We start from the raw sequence: 12708 nt of genomic DNA, 5'->3' as shown, positions 1-12708 counted from the left end.
GCCTTTTTTTATTGACACAATGGAACCATCGTCAATTTTAGAGATAATGATGGAAAAGTTGATTGGTATTAATAGAAACCCATGTGAGATTTTCCTAACGCTATTTATAGAGAGAATGGTACACTCATGGTATACAACTATACATGAAACATTCCTTCACGTTTTCCTAGTATGGCTGTTTCAAAGAAAACGTTTCTACAAAGCAGTGACAATAGTATAAATCTAGCGGACACTTTGTAGGTTGTTGAAAAGAACGTAGGACAATTACCGAGAGTACCTAAATAATATAACACAGATATTAATAATAAGGAAAATAGAATAATAAACTTCATCATAAATAGCTGAGTAACATAATGGAAAGCAAATTAAAGCGAATAGTTAAGTGCCAAAATAAATTGTAAGGGTAATAGGAACTATGAAACTACTGATAGGAACTACTACGCAATGGAAGCATTACAAAAAATATTTTCTTAGTAAATAAGATTTAACCATACTGAACAAAATATCGCTGTTAAAACAATTGTACTGAACCACAAGAAAAGATGAATAATGTATAGCTTACAGATAAATATTGAGAGCACTTGTGCTCAGGGGGGTGGGGGAGTGATGTGAGGAAAATTAGGTGCTTTGACAATGAAGAGACAGACAGATAGATAGATAGATAGATAGGTAGATAGACACATAGATAGATAAATAGATAAACAGATAGATAGATAGATAGATAGGTAAACAGGTATATAGATAGATAAATAGATAGGTAAATAGATACAGAGAGAGAATGATGGTTAGATATGTATGTATATATATATATATATATATGTATATATATATATATATATATTATATGTATATATATATATTATATATATATATATATATATATATATATATATATATATGTAATATGTAAAGGTAGACAGACATATATATATATATATATATATATATATATTAGACAGACACACATATATATATATATATATATATATGTATATATATAGAGAGAGAGAAGGAAAACGGACGTAACACTGCGGTTATCTGGGGAGAAACGCAAATACTGCAGAAGCCTACTCATAAATCTGTAATGAACGTTATATGATTGTATGAATTATTTAAATAATTCTCCATGTCTGAGGGAACCTCTACTTTAAAATAAACAAATGGATAAACGAAAGATCATATACCTTTATCGATTTCTTTCTCGTTCGTGGGTATTACCAGGACATCTCGAAAAGTTGCAACCGAAGAGGATTCCAAAATATTACGAAAAGATCTGGAGGCAATATACAAGTGGTCAAGTGAAAAGAACATGTTATTAAAAAGATGACCTAATAAAATATGAGCCAAACGAAAATCTAATAGAGTATCAGTACACAGTGGGCGCAGAGAAAATAAACACAAGGGGGGGCACTGAGAGACTTGGGAGTGTGGATGAGTGATGAATGTGGCATCAAAGCACATATAACCCACACCACTAGTGATGATGATGATGATGATATGGTTTAACATCACACACACACACACACCCCTTATCGAAAGGCGAAGACGCTACCCCTCACAGAGTACTTTGTAGTGTGGAATTTAATTAACCATGCCCTTGGTTCATCTTCGCCGGTGGCAGGATTCGAACCGCCATCCCCTCGACCTTCGCCGCAAGTAACGACGCTCTAACCGGCTCAGCCAACGAACTTCCTTGTGCTGTGCATAAACTGAGTGGGTGAATCCTCCGGTCATTTAAGATCAGGAAGTCGGAGAACTTCCTACCTCTGTGGAAGAACCTACTCGTGTCAAAGCTGTATGCATGCCAGTTAAGGTCTCCACACAGAATCAAGGATATACAAAAACTTGAACAGGTCCAGAAGGTATGTATTCACGAGGAAGTTAGTCGGAGACTGCCTGAATTACTCAGAGAGGCAACAGAGACGCAGAGAACGATATATAGTGATTTATGTCTGGAAAGCCTTGGAGGGCACAACACCAAACCAATAACAAAATAAAGGAGGTGGTATGAGGCTACGGACGCACGAGAGGCTGTTTAGCCGCTCAACCGCTGCGGCTGTTTAGCCGTTTTTATAGAACACACTACTTTTAATGGAATTGCGCGCATTAGCGGTTAAGTAACTAATGCGCGCAATTCCATTAAAAGTAGTGTGTTCTATAAAAACGGCTAAACAGCCGCAGCGGTTGAGCGGCTAAACAGCCTCTCGTGCGTTTCATCCTTTAAAAGGGAAACACCACCTCAGGTTTGGTAGGACTTGCGAAAGAAGAAGCTGCTTCCAGGAATTGCGCGCATTAGCGGTTAAGTAACTAATGCGCGCAATTCCATTAAAAGTAGTGTGTTCTATAAAAACGGCTAAACAGCCGCAGCGGTTGAGCGGCTAAACAGCCTCTCGTGCGTTTCATCCCAAGGGAAACACCACCTCAGGTTTGGTAGGACTTGCGAAAGAGGAAGCTGCTTCCAGTGACTGAGGACGATCCAGGCGGAAATCTTCACCTGTGCTTGCCTCAGACTATTCAGCTGTCTCCCAAGAGAGCTGAGGGACCTAACGGGAGTCAGCACGGAGGTTTCCGAGAAGAGGTTAGACCGATTCCTGGACAACATTCCAGATGAGCCTCCAATCCCGCATTGCTCAACCTCACGAGGAACGGCAACGAACTCGATCGGGGATCAGTTGCAACACGTGATGCTCAGGTAGAGATGCAAGAGTGGTGTGCCCCCAGACTGACAATGGTCTTAACACCAAAACCTACTTACAAGACCTACAAATCCAAACATTAAACGTGTATTGATAACGGGTTTAAACAAAAATAAACTTATTTTTCTTAATTTTGTTAAAAAAGCAAACAAGTACAAACACAATATCTAAATAAAGAATATACTAATGGCCTATTTATTACTTTCCCTGAATCCACGTGCAGCCCTCTCTCGCGGAATCCTAATGTTCTGGGGAATCCAGTTAGGAAACATGGCCAGCCACCCCTTTCGTCCCATGCAGGTGATGAAAGGTCGTAAAATTTTATGCAGTAGCAAGAAATTAGATTGCGTCATCAGAATCAAGTCCAAGGACCATATATTATTTTTGGTAAAGCTATTTGTTAAAAATAGAAAAGAGAGAGAGAGAGAGAGAGAGAGAGAGAGAGAGAGAGAGAGAGAGAGAGAGAGAGAGAGAGAGAGAGAGAGAGAGAGAGAGAGAGAGAGAGAGAGAGAGAGAGAGAGAGAGAGAGAGAGAGAGAGAGAGAGAGAAAGGCCAAATGAGCTGACATGAAACTCTATGGAAAAGTTCCTCATAGAAAACGGAACCTACCCAATGATCGACTGCAGATGCCTCAATATTCGATCAGTCAAAACGTACTTAACAAGGACATCGATATTGAAGCTAATAATATAGGGAATAGTATATACAGACAGATATCGGGAGTACCAATACGCGAAGTGATGGGATGAAAATTAGATGCCTCGGCAGCAAAAAACAATAATGATAGACAATAGAGGCGTTACGTCGTGGCCAGAATTTTTCGAAGAAAGAGGTGTGGAATGTGCTTACATTATTGAAATCAACACGAAACACAAGAAAAAATATCATCTAACGAACTATAGCGTTAGACGTGCGTCTGTGTTTGTTTGTAACGGACAACTGACATTTTTTTCACGTCAGATTAGCTTAAAATATCAACCAAAATCTTAGATTGTAAGAAACTTTGGCTCATGTTCATTAGTTTTGCTCTGAAGAAGTGCTATGAGTAAAAAACGTCGATCGCCTATAATGTTGCCTAATGTTATTCCCAAAAGACATAACATTCTCATACGTGATGTTATTCCCAAAAGATATAACATTCTTCAGGTGCAATTCTTTTAGTTACTCCTATGAGCTGATTTTAATCCAGTGAAGTGACATTTTGATTTTGCAATTATTTAAACTTGTGACATTTTAATTATGTAACATTACAGTAATGGAATATCTGGACACAAGTAATCAGTGACATTGTTTATTTATATATCAAAATATTGTCTCTTCCATTATGAACTTTTAATAAAATGTTCAGATTTTAATAACACTATTAAGGATTTTCTCTCCAAAAAATCGCTCTCTACACTGGAAGTTTTCAAGTTCTCTTTCCATGTTCTATTTTCAGCCATATATCCCCTCTCTTTTGTATAAGTGACTTTTTTTTTTGTAGAGTGTTAACAAGTGACATCACAGAAAGAAGACAGGTCAACTGTGATTAATTTCCATAAAAAATAAACAATAATCCCTATATGACCCTATGCAGTTTTGGGAATAACCTAATCAATTTCAAGATAAAGATTACAAATTCTTTTAGGGAGTGAGAGGCTGTAACTTCTTAACACCATATCCGATTTGCTTCAAATCATAACTGAAAAATTCTTTATCCTATTTCTCAGTTATAATATTACACAGCAAAATAGGGAAATTAATAGATCAACTTAGGCATTTTCACATGTCAAATGCAAAATCATATATTCTTGAAGGGCATTAACTCGAAATCGGTAGTAGATAGAAGTCTTCACTCTTATCAAAATATGATAAGTTTCATGTAAACTTTTTCTTGGCGTAAAGAGAAGTAACGGTTGCAGGAAGAGGTTTTCCCTGTTATCAGCATATAAGAAGTTTCATATATTTTTGTCATAAACACAATTGACTTTAAAAGGATTTTGAAACTCTAGGTCACGCAATTGGCTACAAATAGAAAACGATTACAGGTCGATAGATGTTCATTATCATCAGCATATAGGAAGTTACCTATCACTGCACCATCTAACTTTTATCCTGGTAAAGCAATTCATTATTAATTTGGGCTAGAAGTAACTGCTACCGGGCGAGATTTCTTGTGCCTGGCACCACCTGTTTTATTGTTCATTCCTCATCCCAGTAATTACTTCTAACCCTTTTTATATTTTTACTATTTTCTCCATGCCTTATTCTGTTTTCTTATTCTACTTCTGCCTGTCTCTATTCCATTTCTATTTTCAATCGAATATAATCGCTTGGAGGTAGCTTGAATGGAGCTTATAAGTTCCCATCGCCAATTAATGAATTATTGATCAAGTTCATGACTGCATTTATCAAGATTAAAGTGGGATATGCCAGTCGACCCACACGCATATTTCGGCTCTTTATGTTAGACAACATTATCAACTGCAGCAGATAAAAGGAATCGTATTACAAATTTCAAACAACTGACGTAAAACCATGGTACATCCGAGTAGCATTTTTGTAACTCTGCATTAGTAGTAATGATTTGTGAAAGGAGGAGGATCCGGTAGTATGGCCGATGTTAGATCACCTGGACGAATGGGCAGAATGCCTTTCATTGGTCCAGACGGCTCGCACGTTTGGTCCGACTGCTCAGCGTACCAGAATCGTTGGTTTGAGTTGTGGTGCAATAGCATGCCTTTCTCAGCTTCCTAGAGTAGTGACATCACTATTTATTCTTTGAATTCGTTTGACGTTTGCGGTCCGATATCCTCCTCCTCCTCCTCCTCCTCCTCCTCCTGCAGCTTTTCCTTATCTTTATATGGGGTCACTACTATTCCATACAAGACTTCTCCAACTCTTCTTATCTTGTACTCTGTTCTCCTCTAGCCCTTTTTCACGAAGGTCTTTAACAGTAGTGTCACCATCTAAGTCATTGGTTTCTCTCTTCTCCCATTCTCTTCCAGGTTCATAATTCTCTTACATGCAGTATTCTCTTCTCATTATATTCCTACGTCACTAGTGTCTTTTCTCTTCTTCCTTCTTTAACACTTATACCACTCTTAGTGTTTCTCATATGATTTCATTCCTTGTTCTGTTACATTTAGTTACCTCATACATCAAACATTCTCATTCCTTGTCCTGTCTCTTTTAGTTACTTCATACATCAAACGTAACAGTCTCATTTCTTTCGCTTTAATTTTTCTCTCTTGTGCCTTTTTCAGAGGTCATATATAAGTGCTATACGTCACACCGGTCTAAAAGCACTTTTATTCAATTTACCTTCCTATCGTAAGTTTATCATTTTCTCACATTACACACCTGCTGTTTTCATCCGATTGTACCAACATGACTGTATCTTCTTGGTTGTTGATGTGTGGACCTGATTATATAAAATATATTATCCTCTTTTTTTCTGTCTCTCTTAGTTTTATAATTCCCTTCTGATGTTCCCATTTTGTGACGACTTGCGGTAGTATTCTTAAAGAAAATCTTTCCTTATATAAATCTTATATAAATCCTTGGAAGGGAAATATTTTTTTTTTAAGAATACCACTGTAAGAATCTTATGGTGATATTCTTAAAAAAATCTTTCCTTATATAAATCTTTCCTTATACAAATCTTGTATAAATCCTTGGAGGGTATTTTTTTAAGAACACCACTGTAAGAATCATACGGTGATATTCTTAAAAAATTCTTTCCTTATATAAATCTTTTTTATATAAATCTTATATAAATCCTTGTATTTTTTTTTTTTTTAAAGAATACCATCGTAAGGCTCCTACTGCTCTAGACTGGTCGTCGGACGCCACATAATCGGCCGACGCTTTCCGGAACTGGCCGGGAGAAGTACAGAAAGTTCTATGAGTTGTTGAGATACAACTCTTCTCGTTGTCGTCTTTTAACCCTCTCATTGCTATTTTCCTGCCATTTTTCGGTAAATCTTGATCTTCTTTTCCGGACTGGCTCACTAAAAATGATAGTGATTACTATAATATTCTTGTAGCTTCTGATATTTTTTCTATGCAAGGTACTTAATATTCTTTGTTTTTATCTTTTTCATCTTTATCTCTTCCCTCTTTCTGTCGCTGTCTTTTGAGTATGAACGGCGAAGGAGATATAAGCCTATTACAGTATAGTGTGTTGTGGTGTTTATGTTTAGAGTACTCTGCAAATCTTCCTTATTCACGTGTCTCTTTATAGTGTTACTTTAAAGTAAACGTTTGGTCGTCGACTATGTATTTTGACTTCACAACTGAACTGTACATGAGTTCCTGTGAGAAATTATATACACTTATACTAACAATGATGAAGCAGATTCATACATCACCAGCTGTACATTTGAGTGTTTTTTTTTTTTTGTGAATTCTGAATGTATAGTCGGTCTATCAAGTGTTCAAAAAATCCTATGATATCTAATCATCTCTCCTTGTTTTCAAGACCGGTAAGTAGCTGTGATCGATCATAGTTTGGCTAAAGCTAAGAAGCCTCAAGGCTTACCTGGGTCAGTTTGTCCTTTTCGAAAGCTGCGCGGTCCCACGCGGTTTTGTCGGTCGCCCTGCGGAGAGTCGTTACGTCACTGTTGAAATGATCTCTAGCGGCCCGCGCCCACGCCAGCCGCCTCTCGGTGCCATCCAGTTCCGAACGCAAAACCCGATCTAATGAAAATAGAAAAGGGCAGATTTATATGGGATAAAGCAAGGGTAAAATAAACAAAATAAACCTGTACTACAAAGCCACCTGATCAACAAGACACACAAAGAAGAAAAAATCATAACAATTGTGAAACAGGACATCAAACACAGACAAGACACTAAACTTTGTCATATATTACAAACCCAAAGAGGCAAGCCATGTCAACGTTAAAAACAGCCCACGACAAGACACAAAAACACTTAAAAAAATCTTATATTATATATTGATTCACTTACAACAGAAAGGATTATGAAACACGTCTGTCTTCCTACATTTGGAAGGCGACGATTAAACTGCCCCGAAGACTATCCTACCATCTCAATTTCGAAGCACTAAAGAACCACTTGAGACAAAAATACATTACTCTTACAAGAAAAATACCTGAGGACAATACAGAGACCTTAGACTTACAATATAAGACAACTTCCCATTCTAGAGGCGTTATTTATCAAAGCATTATCCCCTACACACGACATTCTAGGGGACGAATTGCAGGCTCTGCCTAAATTGCAACGATGGGCCGGTGGCCACTCAGAAGCTACGACGAGAGAGCGACCAAGACAAGAAGGGTATTGAAGAAAAAAATTGTTTGGCATGAGCCGGAACAAAGTTTTATTGCCTCACCATGTTGAGGATGTAAACAGGTTAAGTTCTAGTATGAAGGCTGGAGTAGTTATAGTGGAATGGCTGGTGAGGTTGTTTATTGTGTAAGGAAGGAAGTGTCCCGGTAGAATGGAAGAAAAGCTGTATAGTTCCACTATTCAACAGGAAAGAGGGAAAACATGAATAAAGTATGTTTAGAGGGATCAGTCTGTTATGTCTTTTTCCACCTTACCAGGGAGTAACCAAAGTAAAAAAGCTCCCCATTTCACTCCCATCCACCACCTCCCCCCCTTATCTTAGCTCCTCATGGATGACAGGTCATCCCTGTATCGCGCCCACTGCCCTGCCTATGTCTTGCAATGCAGCAAGACATAGCACATCCACAGCAAGGCCTCTTCACTTAATGGGCGACCCCCTCTCCATCCCCTCACACAGAAAAATTAGCAGAAGGGGAAAACTCCCCTCGGGCTGCGTCAAAATACTGTTCAATTAACCACTCCATAACCATCCTCCCACTCCCTTGCATCACAGTATCATCTATACACAGTCACTCTCTCCAATCTCCCGCCCTCTCCCTTCCCTGCTCAACAGACATCCCCCTCCTGCTCAACACCTCTTTCACCCCATCCACACATCTTATACTCGGTCGCTCGCTCATGTTCACTCCATCCACCTCTGCCTTCCACACCTCTTTTATTAATCTTTCTTCACTCATTATTTCCACGTGTCCAAGCCTTCCCAATACTCTTTCATTAACCCTATCTGACATCTCCTTTTCCACCCCCACTCTCCTCCTCGCCTCCTCGTATATCACTCTATCCAACCTTGTAATCCCTACCCCTTATAAGGGGAGAAGGCTGTTGGTATGTATGTACGTATACTAGTACCAGATAAGTAAGGCGGTAAGGTTAAAGAGTGGAGGGAGTATTGTGAATAAAGGTAGGCGAGCGCCAACCACCCACCTTGACGGCGCGCCTGGGTCAGTTGGTCGTAGAGATCGTGGCCTTCCTGACGCATCTGCCAGAGTTTCTCGTTCGCTTCCTGGCAGCTCTCGTGAACACCCTCGCCCTCCAACCGACCCCTGTCCACGCCCACCTGAAGAGCACAGAGAGCACAAGCGTTGGTCATTGTGGGGGAACCCTCATGCAACTGTGATTATCGTTACTACCATTAATACATACTCTGTCGTCACCTGAGCTCTTGTGATGGACTGCTGCAGATGGTACAGCTGGGTTCCGATGGTGGTGCTCTCGTTCTCGAGGTCTTGCAGCTGCTGGGTCTGTAACGCAAAACGCTTTTGAAGTCAGAGCTAATAAACGTGTTAATGTTATTGCTTTTGCCAAGTACATTAGTTTCGTGAATGATAGATCTTGTTTATATAGAACATTTTATGATGTAGTGTTTTTCCAAAAAGTGCAGTGAGCCGTTCTTGGAGTATCAATAGTAAGAGCAACATAGATTAATTTCTATTTTGAAAGTCTTTCAATATTTTTTACTGCTGTTCGTTAGCCAGATGTGTAATTTTTAGAACTAACGTATCCATGATATGTTATAACTCCTCTGTAGTAAGTGACATGAACTTTACTTTTCGGGATGGAGAAAAAAAATTGAAAGATTTTGAAAACCATCGTTCTGAAAAGCTTCGTAGTTTCTCTTATTTATGTTCGGAATATTTGTATCATTAACGCTTAGTAAGATCGCCATCTTAGGGAAACATTTTCCGTTACAAATTCCTCTCGGCTTTTTTCTTCTCGTTTTCCTCTTCCTCCGCCTTTTACTTACCAGTTGTCTTCTCCTGAGTATCGCCTCGTCTTTCTCCTTCAGCATTTGCTTCCTCTTAGCTTCCTGAAAGGGCTTCAGGAGCGGATGGTCAGGGCCTAGGGTTGCCAAGACTTTGTGCCACGCGTCATCCCGACCTGCCCCACCCGCATCTGCTCCATCTCCTTCTCCATTTCTTTTTCCGCCTCCTTCACCGCTGCCGCTGTCGCCACCATCGTCAACGCCACCACTGCCATCGTCTCCTCCGTCACCATCGTCTCCGCCGCCGCCGCCGCCACCGCCACCGCCACCGCCACCGCCACCGCCACCGCCACCGCCACCACCTCCTCCTCCTCCTCCTCCTTTAATTCCTCCTCGTTCTCTTCCCTCTTCTCTGTGTCTTCTGGTGGATTTCTGGTAGCGCTTCTGATTTCCATTATAGGCAGGGTCTTCGCCACCACCTTTTCCTTCTCTAAGACTTCCACTTCTGCTCCTTCTGTCGACACTTTCCAGGATCAGTTCTGAAGGGAAAGGGAGACATGGGATTAGTGGAAAACAAGAACAAAATGGGAAGGTAAAAATCGAATACCCATATGCAGTACCATGCAAAAGGACTTCTGGAACTCTTGCTTCTGAAAAAAAGACAAAATATCAAATAAAAATCTGCTTTCAGGGAAAGGTTAAGTGTTATAAGACGGAATGGAAACATTTTGATTATACATAATATCAATGCGTAAATCGACTTCTAAGTAAGGAAGGCAGTTAGCAATCTACTTAGATTTTTCGGGAGTCAGATCAACTCCAAGTTGGAAAATTTTGAAGCTCCTATAGCTCAGTCGGTAGAGCTCTGGCTTAGTGTTAAGCGAGGCCTCGGTTCGAACCCCGGGGGCAAGTGTCGAAAATTATTCGGAATGAAATGCGCTGTTACTAGCGATTCATTTCAGGTATTTAAAAAGACGAAAGCCCAAAAAGGATTCGTACCAGCTTCAGAACTGTCTATGAGTTGAGCTCGGGTCTCTGTGAAAATTAGGTAAGGACGGCAGTTAGCCGTCTACTTTGATTCTTCAGGAGTCAGGTCAACTCCAATTTGTAGACTTTTGAAGCTCTTAAAGATCAGTCGGTAAAGCACTGGTCTAGCGTCAAGCGAGGCCTCGGTTCGAACCCCTGGAGGGACTGTCGGGTATTATTTGGAATGATATGCGCTGTTACTAGCGATTCACTTCAGGTGCGCACACACACACACACACACACACACATACACACACACACACACACACACTAGTCAGACCTCCGCCTCAAATTTACCTTGTGAGAATTCGCTCTCGTATTCTTCGAGGGACGGTGGATGAGAGGATTCGACCTCCTCCTCCTCCTCCTCCTCCTTCGGGTCATCCACCAACTGAGCGAAATCTACTTCGCCTTGGCCTTCGTGGAGGTCAACGAATTCAGTCTCTTGCTGATCGTCTCCTAAGTCTTCTTCCTTCTCGGTTCTTTCCTCCTCTTCCTCTTCGTCGCCTCCATTTCTCGAACGTGACAATAGATCTTTCTCACTCATACTTTTCTTGATTAGGTTTTTCTTAAGTCGAGACGGAAAACGGAAACCTCTGTGAAGTTGTTTACAATTTCTGGTCAAACAAAATATTATATACCATAAACCAATAATTTGATACAATTCGTAGAAGCACCTATAGAAACACAACCCATATATAGTAAAGTCGTCAAAATATAGTACGATTTGATTGCTTTTCTTGTTATAGATAGGGCACCGCGGTTTGTGAAGCAGAGCTGGAATGCCCACCACTCCTATATCACGTCGGTTACTGGCCTGAAATGGACCAAACCTTGTGCATTTAGTCGAGTGCAATCTATAATCAGTTGCCAGATAACCCGTTTTCGTCTATTATTTTTTATTTATCTTCTGGTGGAAGAACTCTTATGATCCAATGATCTACGTCACCGTAATCTTTAGACAGAGATGCTGGTTCAAATTTGGGGGAAATTGGAGTTAACCTGAGAATATAAAATTCTGATTTAATTTACCATGTTGGCAAAGTATTACGCACGTGGTGAGCCCGATGCATCAATCGTTCCCATGGCAACGCGCGACAACAGTCGCTGGCGCACTCGCGAATGCCCGCCGACTGTTTCGTTCCTAAACACGCGTACAGGTGCACATGTAATAAATGCAAAATGCGAACGTCTTATTATAATTTTTCGTGTTTTTCCGAGTTTATGCATTCAACTTAGTTAACTTAAACGTTACAGAACTTCAGAACCACGCCCAAGAGATCATGTCCAAGACTGGCTGGATTTACTTTCTTGAATCCTTCTTTCCAATTATCTCAGTTGTTCGTTCGAACTGTTGTTGCAGTGTACAGTATGATAACTTTTCCTAAGTAGTTGAATAATCTTGTGTTACATTTGGGGGTTTTGTACCTTTGCAGGTCTACAAAAATGATCGCATGATTTAGTAGAATTCCTCTACTGCCAAAACAGTTCGCCGAGTCCATTGTTAAGTGATGTCTGGTTACGTTGTTGATTAAGGAGTTATTGTCAAGGTTCTCTGAGGGCTTGGAGTGTTGGGTCAGGGCAATTATGACTAATCTGTGAATATATATTTATTTTATATTATCTATTTATTTGTTTTGTTATCATTTGTCTTTTTATTATTATTTGCTTGATTCACATTTATTATTAGTTGTATGTCAATTTATTATTATTTACTATTTACCTGTTTACCATTTAACTATAACTAAGCATTTATTTATCTATTTTATTTATTGTTATTTATATTATTATATTTTTATTTATTTATTTATTTATCATTATTATAATTTTTTCGCATCCGATCTAGTTATGGAACAAAATGTCTCCTGTCGGCATGCTCCGCCTTTGTAATCCTTTGCAATAACATCTTAGCACGTGTCTTCGTTG

The 12708-nt window shown here is 39.6% G+C and overlaps 1 protein-coding gene across 1 annotated transcript in view; it reads right to left on the bottom strand.

Moving 5' to 3' along the window:
• Positions 1-10080, bottom strand: part of LOC143022007 (coiled-coil domain-containing protein 40-like) — a gene marked incomplete at its 5' end in the record, with an annotated part of 22698 nt that extends 12618 nt beyond the window's left edge. Inside the window, 4 exons of the mRNA XM_076179941.1 lie at positions 7219-7376; positions 8979-9111; positions 9209-9295; positions 9799-10080. Coding sequence (XP_076036056.1) covers positions 7219-7376; positions 8979-9111; positions 9209-9295; positions 9799-10080 — 660 coding nt within the window. The remainder of the gene's footprint in view (positions 1-7218; positions 7377-8978; positions 9112-9208; positions 9296-9798) is intronic.
• Positions 10081-12708: the final 2628 nt, after the last annotated feature.

This window comes from Oratosquilla oratoria, chromosome 43, assembly GCF_046742065.1.
Source record: "Oratosquilla oratoria isolate Oo_2021 chromosome 43, ASM4674206v1, whole genome shotgun sequence".
NCBI lineage: Eukaryota > Metazoa > Arthropoda > Malacostraca > Stomatopoda > Squillidae > Oratosquilla > Oratosquilla oratoria.
This window is presented reverse-complemented; position numbering and strand designations above follow the sequence as displayed.